The sequence below is a fragment of the Leucopleurus acutus genome (assembly GCF_964270905.1).
Source record: "Leucopleurus acutus genome assembly, chromosome: 15".
Classification (NCBI taxonomy): Eukaryota; Metazoa; Chordata; class Mammalia; order Artiodactyla; family Delphinidae; genus Leucopleurus; species Leucopleurus acutus.
In genome coordinates this window covers 76,132,931-76,148,410 of record NC_139157.1, presented here as the reverse complement: position 1 = coordinate 76,148,410, position 15,480 = coordinate 76,132,931, and the positions used below count along the sequence as shown (strand labels likewise).

General features: G+C 38.8%; 1 protein-coding gene across 3 annotated transcripts in view; it reads left to right on the top strand.

Moving 5' to 3' along the window:
• Positions 1-13,049, top strand: part of MEI4 (meiotic double-stranded break formation protein 4) — a gene marked incomplete at both ends in the record, with an annotated part of 204,006 nt that extends 190,957 nt beyond the window's left edge. For all 3 annotated transcript variants that reach the window (XM_082855914.1, XM_082855915.1, XM_082855913.1), the window contains one exon: positions 12,780-13,049. In XM_082855914.1, the coding sequence (XP_082712040.1) occupies positions 12,780-13,049 (270 nt within the window). The remainder of the gene's footprint in view (positions 1-12,779) is intronic.
• Positions 13,050-15,480: the final 2,431 nt, after the last annotated feature.

Sequence of the window (15,480 nt, the reverse complement as noted above, 5' to 3'; positions counted from 1 at the left end):
AAGCAAGTTCTGATAAAATGATTTCATTGAATCAGTGGTGACACATGTTTAAAATAGGAAGAAAAAGGGACAAATGTGTTGGCTTTAAATTTCTGTAAATACAACCCTGTTCAGGTGTGCTTTGGGAGATAATTAGTAGATTTATCTGAGGCCAAAGTTAGCTTTCAGTTTCCAAACAAAAGTATTGGAAAAGATCTGGTCACTTATGAGTCCACCCCCTGTTGTCACTAATCTTAGGCTTTGGATCCAGTGCTCTTAAAAATGTATCTACATTTCTTGCTTACTTTGGCACATTTATCAACGCTTAGCTAAGCAGCCTCTAGATTCCTTTTTAGTCTGGGTGGTCATCGATTCTACTCCAGCAAATCTGGTTTCTGCCTTCTGCCTGGTTGCGCAGGTTTTGATGCTGTCTTGGATAGTGTTATTTGGAGTCCTAAAGAGGAAAGTTTCTTGTTGATTTTATCCCCACCGGCTATTTGGACATGTGTTTGCCATAAATAACGGCCATCTGGATCTCTGTTTCTAATATATATCAGACATTTCACCAGCTCTGATTTCTTCTACTCACGCGGTGTCTGAACTGCATGGCGGTGGTGGCTTCACTTAGTGAAGCGGTGCATTCTCTCTGCTGTAAGGTATAATAATGACGAATTATACTTCCGTCATTTCTCTTGTTCTCCGTGCCTTCCTTCAGGAAGATAAGTGTCAGGCATGAAAGTAACCATAGACCTCATGGAACCAAACACAGTCTGTAAGATTTTCTTAACATATAGGCCTGACTTGGCCTTTGACTGCATGTACCAGTCAGATGGGTCTGGTTCCACTGCCTTAAAGAAGGCTGAGAGGTGGGGTCTGTGCCGAGTGAGCTGTTGCAGAGAATGCTGACACCCCCCAACTCCCCCTTTAAGCTCTCTGCTGCTCCCTTGCCCCAGCGCATACTGAACGACCAGAGACTGAGAGCCCTGTGGTGGAAGCCAGACAGGTGTTGGCCTGTGCTGACGATAACTTTCAGGTCACCTCTGCAAAAGAATCCTGCCATCCCATCCAGCAGGAGCTGAGCCTACAGGGTGATCGTTCACGACTAATTTCCTGCCCTTCAGCATCTTCTCACACAGGTGACTCAGCTATCTTTAGAGTTCCTCTATAGCCCGTATAGCATGCACGCACTCTGCATTGCCATTATTTTCTACTTCTTTGTCTCCCTAGAGGCGTGTGAGGAGCTCTCCTACAGGTAGGGATCCTGTCCTATTCACCTCTGCGTTCTCAGCACTCACGGTGGGGTCTAGCATTTGCAGGTACCCAATCAGTGCTTGTAACAGGACTGAAGCAAGAGAGGAGGTGCGCGTGAGGCAGGCAGAAACATAACGTCATAAAGTGCTAAGTATTCGCAGCTAAATTCATCCTTAATGAATTCAGCTACTTTTATTCCAGTCTGTGAGCCCTGCTCTTTCACTTAATAGACTCAGAATAATAACAAAGTCATCCGGTTTGTACTGCTTTGTCAAGAACTACTGTGATGGAAGTCCAGACAAATAAATGATCTGTTTGCTTCTCAAAATGCATGAAAGGCATTTCCAGCCTGAGACTAAGTTTAATACTGTGGTATAAAGTAGTGAAAAAGTTTCTGAGTGGGGTTGATGACCCCATAATTAAGGGCGCAGATCCTAAGAAAGCAGTGGGGATGCCGGGTAAAGCTACTTCAAGTTGACTCAGGGGATCTCATAGAAGAAATGCTTTGTCCCTGTATCGGGAACTCTCTGTTCTTTACACGAAGAGATTTGAGAATTAAAATTGATGTGGGATCTATCTTATTATTATGTCCAACAATCTGCTATTCTGATGACCAAGAAAGGGATGAATTGGAGTCAAACCACAGGAGATTTCCCCAGAGAAATGTGCAAATATAAAATTTAAAGCACTTAGGGTTTAATCTGTGATGTTATTGAGTTAGTCACCAAAAGGGTGTACTGCTTAGAAGGTCATTTTTACCAACCTACCACTAGAATAGATGAACAAGTTGATTCACCTCACACTAGTCAAATAACTGGAACTTTTTCTATTTCCTATAAGATGCCATGTTTAACCCACACCTACGCCTACTTCAGGGCCTTCTCATATCAGAAAGACTTTAAAATAATTGTCTCACATTTAGGTTCCTTGTTACCACCCTTCTATGCAAAAAGGAATTGTCTGCTAGATGACTGCTATTCATGAAGGATTTTCTTGGTAGAGGAAAGTAGGTGAAGGTGCATCATCAGGTTCTTACACATCTCTACAGGAACAGTTCACAGTGAACGTGAAGTGCCCCCAACAGTTGACCATAGTACAGTACTTGAATAATACCAGTAGCTTTCCTCTAGGTTCAAAGTACCTTATGGATAGGGATATCTTTTTCACTTTGGGTAAAAACATAACGATGATGATGACGATAATGATGATGATGATGATAAATAATAGATAATACTTATTTGAAAATTTGTGATCCTGTGCTGTGTTAATATTCAGCCCCAAGAAACAGATTTGAGAAAACTAGGTAAAATTGGTTAATGAGAAAACCATCATCTTTAAACAAGGCTAATTATGACAGATTTTTTAAAAATTATGTTATGTCTATTCCTTTCATTGACATTTTTATGTATAAATCTTTCAGATTTATACTGAAAGATTAAACTACTTCCCACTGGAAACATGGCAAAATATCAAGATCCTAAATGCTAGTCATTTTAATAGTTTAGGATTTTTCATCTAAGTTACCTACAAATTAGACATTAGCCTCTCAGAGCCAGTCTCTAGGATGCAACATTTTAGGCAGATAACTATACCATTATCTGTTAAAGCAAAATGGATTAATATCCATTGAATCCTTTTTATTCTTTTTGACCTGACACTTTGATCAAAAGGTGATTCACCATCTATACACCTCACTCCCTTTGGGCCTTGGCCCACAATACATCCCTAGGACATCTTCCCTAATTAGCTAACTACACTCTGCTCTGATCAGCCTTTTGCCTTATACTCCCTCGGTATGGGTCTGGCACCCAGGTTGCCAGGGTTCTATTGTAACCATAAGTTCATTGATTGTGTGTGTGTGTGTGTGTGTGTGTGTGTGTGTGTGTGTGTGTGTGTGATTTATATTTTATATAGATGATATATAATATGCATGTGGTTCTCCTACTCTGTTCTCAGGCACGGTTGCTAGCATGGTCACGTGCAGTATCGCACTGGGCTCTGTCAGTATCTTCTCGTGTGCTTCAGAAGCTGCAAGCTGCTTAGTAAACATCTGCTGGAGAGTTAACTTTTATCCTCCTCAGCTCCTTGACTGAAATCTACTGCCTTCTAGTAGATAAAAAAGGCTAAGTTATTAAAACTTAGGGGTAAGTTTTTCACTTAATTATCAGGTAGACAACTGACCTTTTCCTTTGAAGTACTGTGCTGAATTCATTCTTTTAGAAACTGCTTGTCTTAATTGTATCTTACTTATTGCTTCTGTCTAATAAAATCTGGCATGTGGGATACTGAGCCAATGGCATATTATATTCCGTGAACATTTAATTGAACATTTAGGCCATGCACCTGTACTCTTTGACTTGGTTTTCTGCCCTTTAACGATCCAGTTTTCTCCTTCATCTCTTACATTTGGAGCAATAAGAAAAATGTCGTGGCTTTTTTTTTTTACCCTTTCCGTAGCAGCATGCTTAGTTCTGAAAGAGTCAGACTGCACTTCTGCATGCCCTTGGTTAGCACACTTAAATTGTCCAAGTGTTGAATTTAGTGAACTATTTACATGTTCATATTTTTCAGCATTATACATAAGCATCCAAACTGCAAGCCACACCTTCCATGTACAGTCCTTTTGCCACATGACCAGCTGCCAAGGAGTGTGACTGTTTTTGTCCCTTTAGCCATCGCTGTCCCTTCTGCGTCTGCAGCACCTTTCCAAGACAAAGGAAACTTAAGAGCTTCCTTCCTGCCCAGATCAAGTCTCAAGCTTCCGATTCTAAAAGACCAAAATGGAAGAAGGGAGCCCCAGCACAGTGCAGGAAGGTACAGCCATCCTGCGTGGGTATATTGAGCTGCACAATGCCATCCAGAATCTGGCCCTTTCTACTTATCCATGGGCAGCCTTCATCCTCAGGCTCACAACAAGGCTGCTGGACCTCCAAGCATTACATGTGTAGTTCCAAGCAGGACCAATGGTGAAGAGAGAAGGCAAAAGTGCATTCCACCAGATTTTGCCTGCTATTAAAGCACTTTCCCAGAAGCCCCACCCAGTTACTTATATTTCCATTTCTTTGACCAGAATTAGCCTTAAGAGAGACTGGAAAATATACATTTTTTGTTGATCTGTTGTCATTCTGAACAAAACTGGGGTTCTGTTGATGAAAAATGAGGGAGAAGTGGGTATGGAGTAAGCAAGTAGATACGTCTGCTTCAAGGATAATAAGTCTTTATAAAAATGTCAAGTTAACCTTGACTGAATTTCAACTGAAACAACAATTAGGAAACTGGCACCATTTGTCTATAGCCTTAATTTCATAATCTAAGTTTTGAAGTAAAATTTTGCAGCATGTAAAGAAATATATTTTTTTTTTACTATTTAAATAAATATTTGGATACTTTGACTTTCTCAAGCCCAACTCAGAAATAGAAAAATAATCATAAGAAATATTTAATTCTAAAAGTGACCTACAAAAATACATGGTGATTTTCCTACCAGGAAAGTATTTCCTCTTCTGAAAGTCCCCTACTGTATAAAATGTGATTAGGTATAAGAAGTAGTCATGGGACTATCGAAGCTGCCTCTCAGGAGTCCTTCAGTTCAGAAAGACCCAGATAGAGAGACAAATTGATAGCTTTCTATTGGATGTACAGAGCCATCATGCTTGTGTACTGGGCTTCATTCAGTCTTCCTGGTAGGTGTTCAGGCAAAACACGTGGGCATTTTCCAGGTGAGTATGTTTCATCTGTGTTGGGGATTTTCCACTACTGGTGCTGTTCAGTCTAATTTGACAGTGAGAATGTAAAACTTACACCAAAATATAGTAGAAGGGTATCAGCTGTCATCTTAATTCCATTTATTTTAGCTTTTATTCAGCTTATGCACTATTTCAGAAAGTGTCTGAACATATGATTAGGCAGAGCAGGCGGCTGCCAGTGTGATAAAATTCGGGAACTACAGGAAAGACCTCCCCCACAGACATGCCATCTGAGTCACGGTGAGCTGGAGGGCTGCTAAGGGGTGTAAGTTAAATGTATACTGTCTCTAAATGGAGGAGTTCATTTCAAGTTAATGTTCTATGAGATGTAAATATCTTGGAGCAAAAGAGTTTATCCAATTAATATTATGAGAATAGGCATTTGGGATAAAGGTGGAACCCAAGACAGATAAATTCTGGTAAAAGCAAAGTCCCAAACAAAGTAAAGCAATGGGACACTACAGGGAACCCCAGCCCACCTGGAAGCAGAGCTAAACATGCCCAAAGTGAGATTCTCCAAGCAAATGGAAAGGGACCAAGACATACTCTGCCTGCTTTACACCCATAAAAGTCCTGGAAGAAACATAGGCAGTGAGTGCCTTGACATTGGTCTTGGCAATTATTTTTTGGATTGACACCAAAAGCAAAAATCAACCTGGGGCTACTTCAAACTTTTAAAAAGCTTCAGCAAAGCAAGGAAAGTCAACAAAATGAAAAGGCAACCTACTGAATGGGAGAAAATGTTTGCAAATCATATACCTGTTAAGAGGTTAATAGTCCAAAATATATAAATAACTCATATATCTCAATAGCAAAAAACCATCCAATTAAAAAATGGGCAGAGGAGCTGAATAGATGTTTTTCCAAAGAAGATGTACACATGGCCAGCAGGTACATGACAGGATTCCCAACATCACTAGTCATCAGGGAAATGCAAATTAAAGCCACAATGAGCTATCACCTTACACCTGTTAGGATGGTTATTATCAAAAAGACAAGAAATAACAAATAATCGTGAAGATGTAGAGAAAAAGGGAACCCTTGTGCACCTGCTGGTGGGAATGAAAACTGGTGCAGCCACTATGGAAAACAGTATGGAGATCACTCAAAAAAATTAAAAATAGATAAATGAAATTCAAAGTACTCTAAATGGGATCAATAGCAGAATAACTGAGGCAGAAGAACGGATAAGTGACCTGGAAGATAAAATAGTGGAATAACTACTGCAGAGCAGAATAAAGAAAAAAGAATGAAAAGACCTGAGGACAGTCTCAGAGACCTCTGGGACAACATTAAACGCACCAACATTCGAATTATAGGGGTTCCAGAAGAAGAAGAGAAAAAGAAAGGGACTGAGAAAATATTTGAAGAGATTATAGTTGAAAACTTCCCTAACATGGGAAAGGAAATAGTTAATCAAGTCCAAGAAGCACAGAGAGTCCCATACACGATAAATCCAAGGAGAAATACGCCAAGACACATATTAATCAAACTGTCAAAAATTAAATACAAAGAAAGCATATTAAAAGCAGCAAGGAAAAAACAACAAATAACACATAAGGGAATCCCCATTAGGTTAATAGCTGATCTCTTAGCAGAAACTCTGGAAGCCAGAGGGAATGGCAGGACATACTGAAAGTGATGAAGGAGAAAAACCTGCAACCAAGATTACTCTACCCAGCAAGGATCTCATTCAGATTTGATGGAGAAATTAAAACTTTTACAGACAAGCAAAAGCTGAGACAGTTCAGCACCACCAAAACAGCTTTACAACAAATGCTAAAGGATCTTCTCTAGGCAAGAAACACAAGAGAAGGAAAAGACCTATAATAACGAACCCAAAACAATTTAGAAAATGGGAATAGGAACATACATATCGATAATTACCTTAAATGTAAATGGACTAAATGCTCCCACCAAAAGACACAGATTAGCTGAATGGATACAAAAACAAGACCCTTATATATGCTGTCTACAGGAGACCCACTTCAGACCTAGAGACACATACAGACTGAAAATAAGGGGATGGAAAAAGATATTCCATGCAAATGGAAACCAAAAGAAAGCTGGAGTAGCAATTCTCATATCAGACAAAATAGACTTTAAAATAAGGACTATTAAAAGAGACAAAGAAGGACACTACATAATGATCAAGGGATCGATCCAAGAAGAAGATATAACAATTGTAAATATTTATGCACCCAACATAGGAGCACCTCAATACATAAGAAAATACTAACAGCAATAAAAGGGGAAATCGACAGTAACACATTCACAGTAGGGGACTTAAACACCCCACTTTCACCCATGGACAGATCATCCAAAATGAAAATAAATAAGGAAACACAAGCTTTAAATGATACATTAAACAAGATGGACTTAATTGATATTTATAGGACACTCCATCCAAAAACAACAGAATACACATTTTTCTCAAGTGCTCATGGAACATTCTCCAGGGTAGATCATATCTTGGGTCACAAATCAAGCCTTGGTAAATTTAAGAAAATTGAAATTGTATCAAGTATCTTTTCTGATCACAATGCCATGAGACTAGATATCAATTACAGGAAAAGATCTGTAAAAAATACAAACACATGGAGGCTAAACAATACACTACTTAATAATGAAGTGATCACTGAAGAAATCAAAGAGGAAATAAAAAAATACCTAGAAACAAATGACAATGGAGACACGACGACCCAAAACCTATGGGATGCAGCAAAAGCAGTTCTAAGGGGGAAGTTGATAGCAATACAAGCCCACCTTAAGAAGCAGGAAACATCTCGAATAAACAACCTAACCTTGCACCTCAAGCAATTAGAGAAAGAAGAACAAAAAAACCTCAAAGCTACCAGAAGGAAAGAAATCACAAAAATCAGATCAGAAATAAATGAAAAAGAAATGAAAGAAACAATAGCAAAGATCAATAAAACTAAAAGCTGGTTCTTTGAGAAGATAAACAAAATAGATAAACCACTAGCCAGACTCATCAAGAAAAAAAGGGAGAAGACTCAAATCAATAGAGTTAGAAATGAAAAAGGAGAGGTAACAACTGACACTGCAGAAATACAAAAGATCATGAGAGATTACTACAAGCAACTCTATGCCAATAAAATGGACAATCTGGAAGAAATGGACAAATTCTTAGAAATGCACAACCTGCCAAGACTGAATCAGGAAGAAACAGAAAATATGAACAGACCAATCACAAGCAGTGAAATTGAAACTGTGATTAAAAATCTTCCAACAAACAAAAGCCCAGGACCAGATGGCTTCACAGGCGATTTCTATCAGACATTTAGAGAAGAGCTAACACCTATCCTTCTCAAACTCTTCCAAAATATAGCAGAGGGAGGAACACTCCCAAATTCCTTCTACAAGGCCACCATCACCTTGATACCAAACCAGACAAGGATGTCACAAAGTCAGAAAACTACAGGCCAATATCACTGATGAACACAGATGCAAAAATCCTCAACAAAATACTAGCAAACAGAATCCAACAGCACATTAAAAGGATCATACACCATGACCAAGTGGGGTTTATTCCAGGAATGCAAGGATTCTTCAATATACGCAAATCTATCAATGTGATAAACCATATTAACAAATTGAAGGAGAAAAACCATATGATCATCTCAATAGATGCAGAGAAAGCTTTTGACAAAATTCAACGCCCATTTATGATTAAAAACCCTGCAGAAAGTAGGCATAGAAGGAACTTTCCTCAACATAATAAAGGCCATATATGACAATCCCACAGCCAACATCATCCTCAATGGTGAAACACTGAAACCATTTCCACTAAGATCAGGAACAAGACAAGGTTGCCCACTCTCACCACTCTTATTCAATATAGTTTTGGAAGTTTTAGCCACAGCAATCAGAGAAGAAAAGGAAATAAAAGGAATCCAAATTGGAAAAGAAGTAAAGCTGTCACTATTTGCAGATGACATGATACTATACATAGAGAATCCTAAAGATGCTACCAGAAAACTACTAGAGCTAATCAATGAATTTGGTAAATCTGCAGGATACAAAATTAATGCACAGAAATCTCTTAAATACACTAATGATGAAAAATCTGAAAGTGAAATCAAGAAAACACTCCCATTTACCATTGCAACAAAACGAATAAAATATCTAGGAATAAACCTACCTAAGGAGACAAAAGACCTGTATGCAGAAAATTATAAGACACTGATGAAAGAAATTAAAGATGATACAAATAGATGGAGAGATATACCATGTTCTTGGATTGGAAGAATCCACATTGTGAAAATGACTCTACTACCCAAAGCAATCTACAAATTCAATGCAATCCCTATGAAACTACCACTGGCATTTTTCACAGAACTAGAACAAAAAAATTTGCAATTTGTATGGAAACTCAAAAGACCCCGAAAAGCCAAAACAATCTTGAGAACGAAAAAAGGAACTGGAGGAATCAGGCTCCCTGACTTCAGACTATACTACAAAGCTACAGTTATCAAGACGGTATGGTACTGGCACAAAAACAGAAAGATGGATCAATGGAACAGGATAGAAAGCCCAGAGATAAACCCATGCACATATGGACACCTTATCTTTGATAAAGGTGGCAGGAATGTACAGTGGAGAAAGGACAGCCTCTTCAATGAGTGGTGCTGGGAAAACTGGACAGGTACATGTAAAAGCATGAGATTAGATCAGTCCCTAACACCATACACAAAAATAAGCTCAAAATGGATTAAAGACCTAAATGTAAGGCCAGAAACTATCAAACTCTTAGAGGAAAACACAGGCAGAACACTCTATGACATACATCACAGAAAGATCCTTTCTGACCCACCTCCTAGAGTAATGGAAATAAAAACAAAAATAAACAAATGGGACCTAATGAAACTTCAAAGCTTTTGCACAGCAAAGGAAACCATAAACAAGACCAAAAGACAACCCTCAGAATGGGAGAAAATATTTGCAAATGAAGCAACTGACAAAGGATTAATCTCCAAAATTTACAAGCAGCTCATGCAGCTCAATAACAAAAAAACAAACAACCCAATCCAAAAATGGGCAGAAGACCTAAACAGACATTTCTCCAAAGAAGATATACAGACTGCCAACAAACACATGAAAGAATGCTCAACATCATTAATCATTAGAGAAATGCAAATCAAAACTACAATGAGATATCATCTCACACCAGTCAGAATGGCCATCATCAAAAAATCTACAAACAGTAAATGCTGCAGAGGGTGTGGAGAAAAGGGAACAGTCTTGCACTGCTGGTGGGAATGTGAATTGGTTCAGCCACTATGGAGAACAGTATGGAGGTTCCTTAAAAAACTTCAAATAGAACTACCATATGACCCAGCAATTCCACTACTGGGCATATACCCTGAGAAAACCAAAATTCAAAAAGAGTCATGTACCAAAATGTTCATTGCAGCTCTATTTACAATAGCCCGGAGATGGAAACAACCTAAGTGCCCATCATCGCATGAATGGATAAGGAAGATGTGGCACATATATACAATGGAATACTACTCAGCCATAAAAAGAAACGAAATTGAGCTATTTGTAATGAGGTGGATAGACCTAGAGTCTGTCCTACAGAGTGAAGTAAGTCAGAAAGAAAAAGACAAATACTGTATGCTAACACATATATATGGAATTTAAGAAAAAAAAAATGTCATGAAGAACCTAGGGGTAAGGCAGGAATAAACACACAGTCCTCCTAGAGAACGGACTTGAGGTTATGGGGAGGGGGAAGGGTTAGCTGTGACAGGGCAAGAGAGAGTCATGGACATATACACACTAACAAACGTAGTAAGGTAGATAGCTAGTGGGAAGCAGCTGCATGGCACAGGGATATTGGCTCGGTGCTTTGTGACCGCCTGGAGGGGTAGGATAGGGAGGGTGGGACGGAGGGAGACGCAAGAGGGAAGACATATGGGAACATATGTTTATGTATGACTGATTCACTTTGTTATAAAGCAGAAACTAACACACCATTGTAAAGCAATTATACCCCAATAAAGATGTTAAAAAAAAATTAAAAATAGAACTACTGTCTGATCCAACAGTTCCACTTCTATTCGTATTAACTAATTTGAAACACTAATTAGAAAAGATATATGCACTGCACCCCTGTGTCCATTGCAGCATTATTTACAACAGCCAAATAGCCAAGACATGGAAACAACCTAAATGTTGTCGATGGATGAATAAAGAAAAGGTGGGGTATATATATACATATATATACACACACACACACATATATATGTATGTAAAATGGACTATTATTCAGCTGTAAAAAAGAATGAAGTCATTCCATTTGCAACATGTGGATGGACCTTGAGGCATTATGCTAAGTGAGATAAGTCAAATAGTAAAAGATAATTTCTGTGTGATCTCTTTTATATGTGAAACCGAAAAACAAACAACTGAGCTCCTGGATATGGAAAACAGATTGGGGGTTACCTGAGGTGAGGGTAGGGGGCAAAATGGGTGAAGGGAGTCACAAGGTATAGATTTCATTACAAAATGAATAAATCATGGGGATGTAATATACAACATGATGACTATAGTTAATAATACTGTATTGCATGTTTGAAAGTGGCTAGGAGAGTCAATCTTAAAATATCACAAGAAAAATTTTGTAACTATGTAGGCTGATGGATTTTAAATGGACTTATTTTGATGATCATTTTGCAGCATATACAAATATTGAATCATTACATTGTACACATGAAACTAATATAATGTCAGTTATACCTCAGTCAAGAAAATGAAAGTATCAGTTATCTGTATATGTTTTATTCTTTTATCAGACAACCTTGTTGAAGATAATTCCTCTGGGCTCTAAGAGAATGTTTCTTCATTTATGTGTTATTACAGTGGATAAATTTGTTGGAATGTTTCCAACATATTTCTTAATAAGCAAATGATAAAGCCAGTTTATATCTTTACATGCTTCCTGTATCCCCTCATGTTCTGCTTTCCACTGTGCACTTTTTAGGCCTTGCTTTGATTTTTCTCACTTTCAGCCATCTAGGCCAAATAATTTGTACAAGAAACATCTGCATTTCTTCTCATGACCATCTATCTGATTCCACACAATCTAATCCTCCTTTTCCCCAGTTTGTGTAGTCTCAGGATGAGATCACATCTAGTCGCTTACAGGTCATAACCCTAACTGCTTTAGGACTGAGTTACACTTCGAAACATGTTCCTAAAATCCTACCGCCAAAGAGCCTTTTGTTATCATTGACAGGAGTATTGGAAGTCTTTGGTGAAACATTGAATTCAACACACAAGATTTGTTGTGTGTTAGACTCTCTGCCGAGTATTCGCAGATTCATCTCAGTAACGAATTATAGCAGCACCGTAGAGAAAGGATTCAGAACTTTGCAAACCATGAGAAGAAAAAGTCATTCACCAAGATTGGAAGAGGAAATGTTCTCTTTTGATCTCTCTCCCCCCACTCCAATCAGAGGAACGGGAAGATAGAAGGTGTTAAATAAGCCAAGTATTTTACTTTTTGTTCAAAAATTTGATCTCTTTATTTGGCTTTTGCTGATCTGAGCTACAACCAATATTTTTTTAAAGGAGTTTTTTTTTTAATTGGAGTACAGTTGCTTTACAGTATTGTGCAACATTGTATTAGTTTATACTGTAAAGCAAAGTGAATCAGCTATACATATACATATATCCCCTGTTTTTTGGATTTCCTTCTCATTTAGGTCACTGCAGAGCACTGAGTAGAGTTCCCTGTGCTATACGGTAGGTTCTTACTAGTTTGTTGTTTATCTGTAGGTGCAAGCCAGTTACGACGTGACACGCTATGAAAATATTTTCTCTGTTTTCTGCGTTCTGGAACAACTTCTTCAGAAGGAAACCGAAGAAGGCAACGCTTCAAAAATGGGGCATGAGGACCAAGAAATCAAGAAATTTCTTCAGAAGCATGATGAAACTATTTTGCAACTCTCTGATGCATTTCCTTTATTTACTTTTTATTTATGGAGACTGGGCACTCTCTTGAACTCAGTAGAGACAGGAACTGTTGAAAATAACTCACTTCCTTAGCAATTTACCAAATATCAGAAGCATACTAAAGTTGAAATTATTGAAAATCTTGTGCTTAACAGATTTTCAAGAATATTTTTAAATGAGCATTTTAAATGCATCTCTAAATATAATCATTAATTCAATTTAATAGTCTTAAATTGTGTATAAAAGATTATTAGTCCTATTTCTATACTAAAATCAGCCAGTTTCAGTTGAGAATGCCCTCCTTATTCTTACGGAACGATACCTTACAATATGTTACTCAATACAGTCTAGCTCTGTTATTCTCTAAAATGGACCATTAATTGTCTTTTATTAAAAAATGAGATTTTAAAAGTTTTCATGTAATAGATGCTAAAAGGTAACAGAAGAGAGCTTATGTTTTGTTACTTTATCAACAGAGCATTTAAAATAAGTGGTTATAAATGAGATTTTTTTTTTTTTTTTTTTTTTTTTTTTTTTTTTTTTTTGCAGTACACGGGCCTCTCACTGTTGTGGCCTCTCCCGTTGCCAGAGCACAGGCTCTGGACGCGCAGGCTCAGTGGCCATGGCTCACGGGCCCAGCCGCTCCGCAGCACATGGGATCTTCCCGGACCGGGGCACGAACCCGTGTCCCCTGCATCGGCAGGCGGACTCTCAACCACTGCGCCACCAGGGAAGCCCAATGAGATTTTTTTTTAACTTTTCTTTCTTAAATAGTTTCACTTATATAATTTTCTGTTGTCTTAGAGGGGACTCAATGTAGAAGGAGAAAAGTTCTTAACATTTGTAAACCTAATGGCCTTTAATTTCATATAATCAACATATTTGTCAAGTCCTTTTGAAAGTACTAGTTGCTAAAAATGTTGTTTGCTTTTCAACAAATTGTTTGTTTCGATTCTGTTGATTATATAAAATATTCCTGTTGTTAAAATGTAGTTCTTATGTGTAATTAAGTCTAACATCTGTCTAGAAATATACTTTATATTTATTGAAAGTATATTTATACTTATGAACGTATTCGTTGAATTTTCCAGTCACACAATTTCATTGACTTTCAATTATTAAAATCATAACCAACTAACTTAATGAGAACACATTATTTACTATCCTATAGTGCAATTTAAGGCACAACAAATACAAATTTGCTTTATTAATTGTATGTGATATTGTATATAAGTTAATTACCATTCCTAAATGTGACTGGTATTAAAAAACAATTTATATAAAATCATATCATTATCTGACACACATTTGTGGAGTTATTTCTAGCTTTCTATCACTAGAAAAGATAAAGCCTTTTTTATAATACTGAAACCAAATGTATCAGACAGCTATTGTTATGTAACAAAGAAAGAACCACAAAATCTTAGTGGTATACAGCAATAAGTGTTTCTTCTCAGCTATCTATAGGTTGCTACAGGGTCAGTTCATCTGGGCTCTGCTGGAAAACTCTCCTGCATTGGCAGCTCCCACTGGGCAAGGTTCCATTTTATAGATTGGGCTTTGTTCTCTTCCACATGTGCTTACCCTAGGCAAGAGCAAAAGGTCTCGGCTGAGAAATCACACACTGTTACTCCTGCCCACATGCCTGGGCCGAGTTACTTCAAAGGGTCAAGCCCAGAGTAAAGAGACAGGGAAGTACCCTTCACCTTGAGTGGAATATGATTGACACATAGGAAATGACGTTGGCCTCTTATTTGTCTTTCATTTAATATGAAAGTGCTCTAAGTTGTTTTAAGAATCAACTACTGGGCTTCCCTGGTGGCACAGTGGTTGAGAGTCCGCCTGCTGATGCAGGGGACACGACTTCGGGCCCCAGTCTGGGAAGATCCCACATGCCGCGGAGCAGCTGGGCCCGTGAGCCATGCCCGCTGAGCCTGCACGTCTGGAGCCTGTGCTCTGCAACGGGAGAGGCCACAGCAGTGAGAGGCCCATGTACCGCAAAAAAAAAAAAAAAAAAAAGAATCAACTACTAGGACGAGGGGAAGATGGGAGAAGAGTAAGAGGCGGAGATCACCTTCCTCCCCACAGATACGCCAGAAATACATCTACACGGGGAACAACTCCTACAGGACACCTACTGAACACTGGCAGAAGACCTCAGACCTCCAAAAACGCAAGAAACCCCCCACGTACCTGGGTAGGGCAAAAGAAAAAAGAAAAAACAGAGACAAAAGAATAGGGACGGGACCTGCACCAGTGGGAGGGAGCCGTGAAGGAGGAAAGGTTTCCACACACTAGGAAGCCCCTTTGCGAGCGGAGACTGCGGGTGGCGGACGGGGGGCCTTCGGAGCCGCGGAGGAGACAACAGCAACAGGGGTGCGGAGGGCAAAGCGGAGAGATTCTCGCACAGAGGACTGGTGCCGAACGGCACTCACCAGCCCGAGAGGCTTGTCTGCTCACCCGCCGGGGCGGGTGGGGCTGGGAGCTGAGGCACGGGCTTCGGTCGGAGCGCAGGGAGAGGACT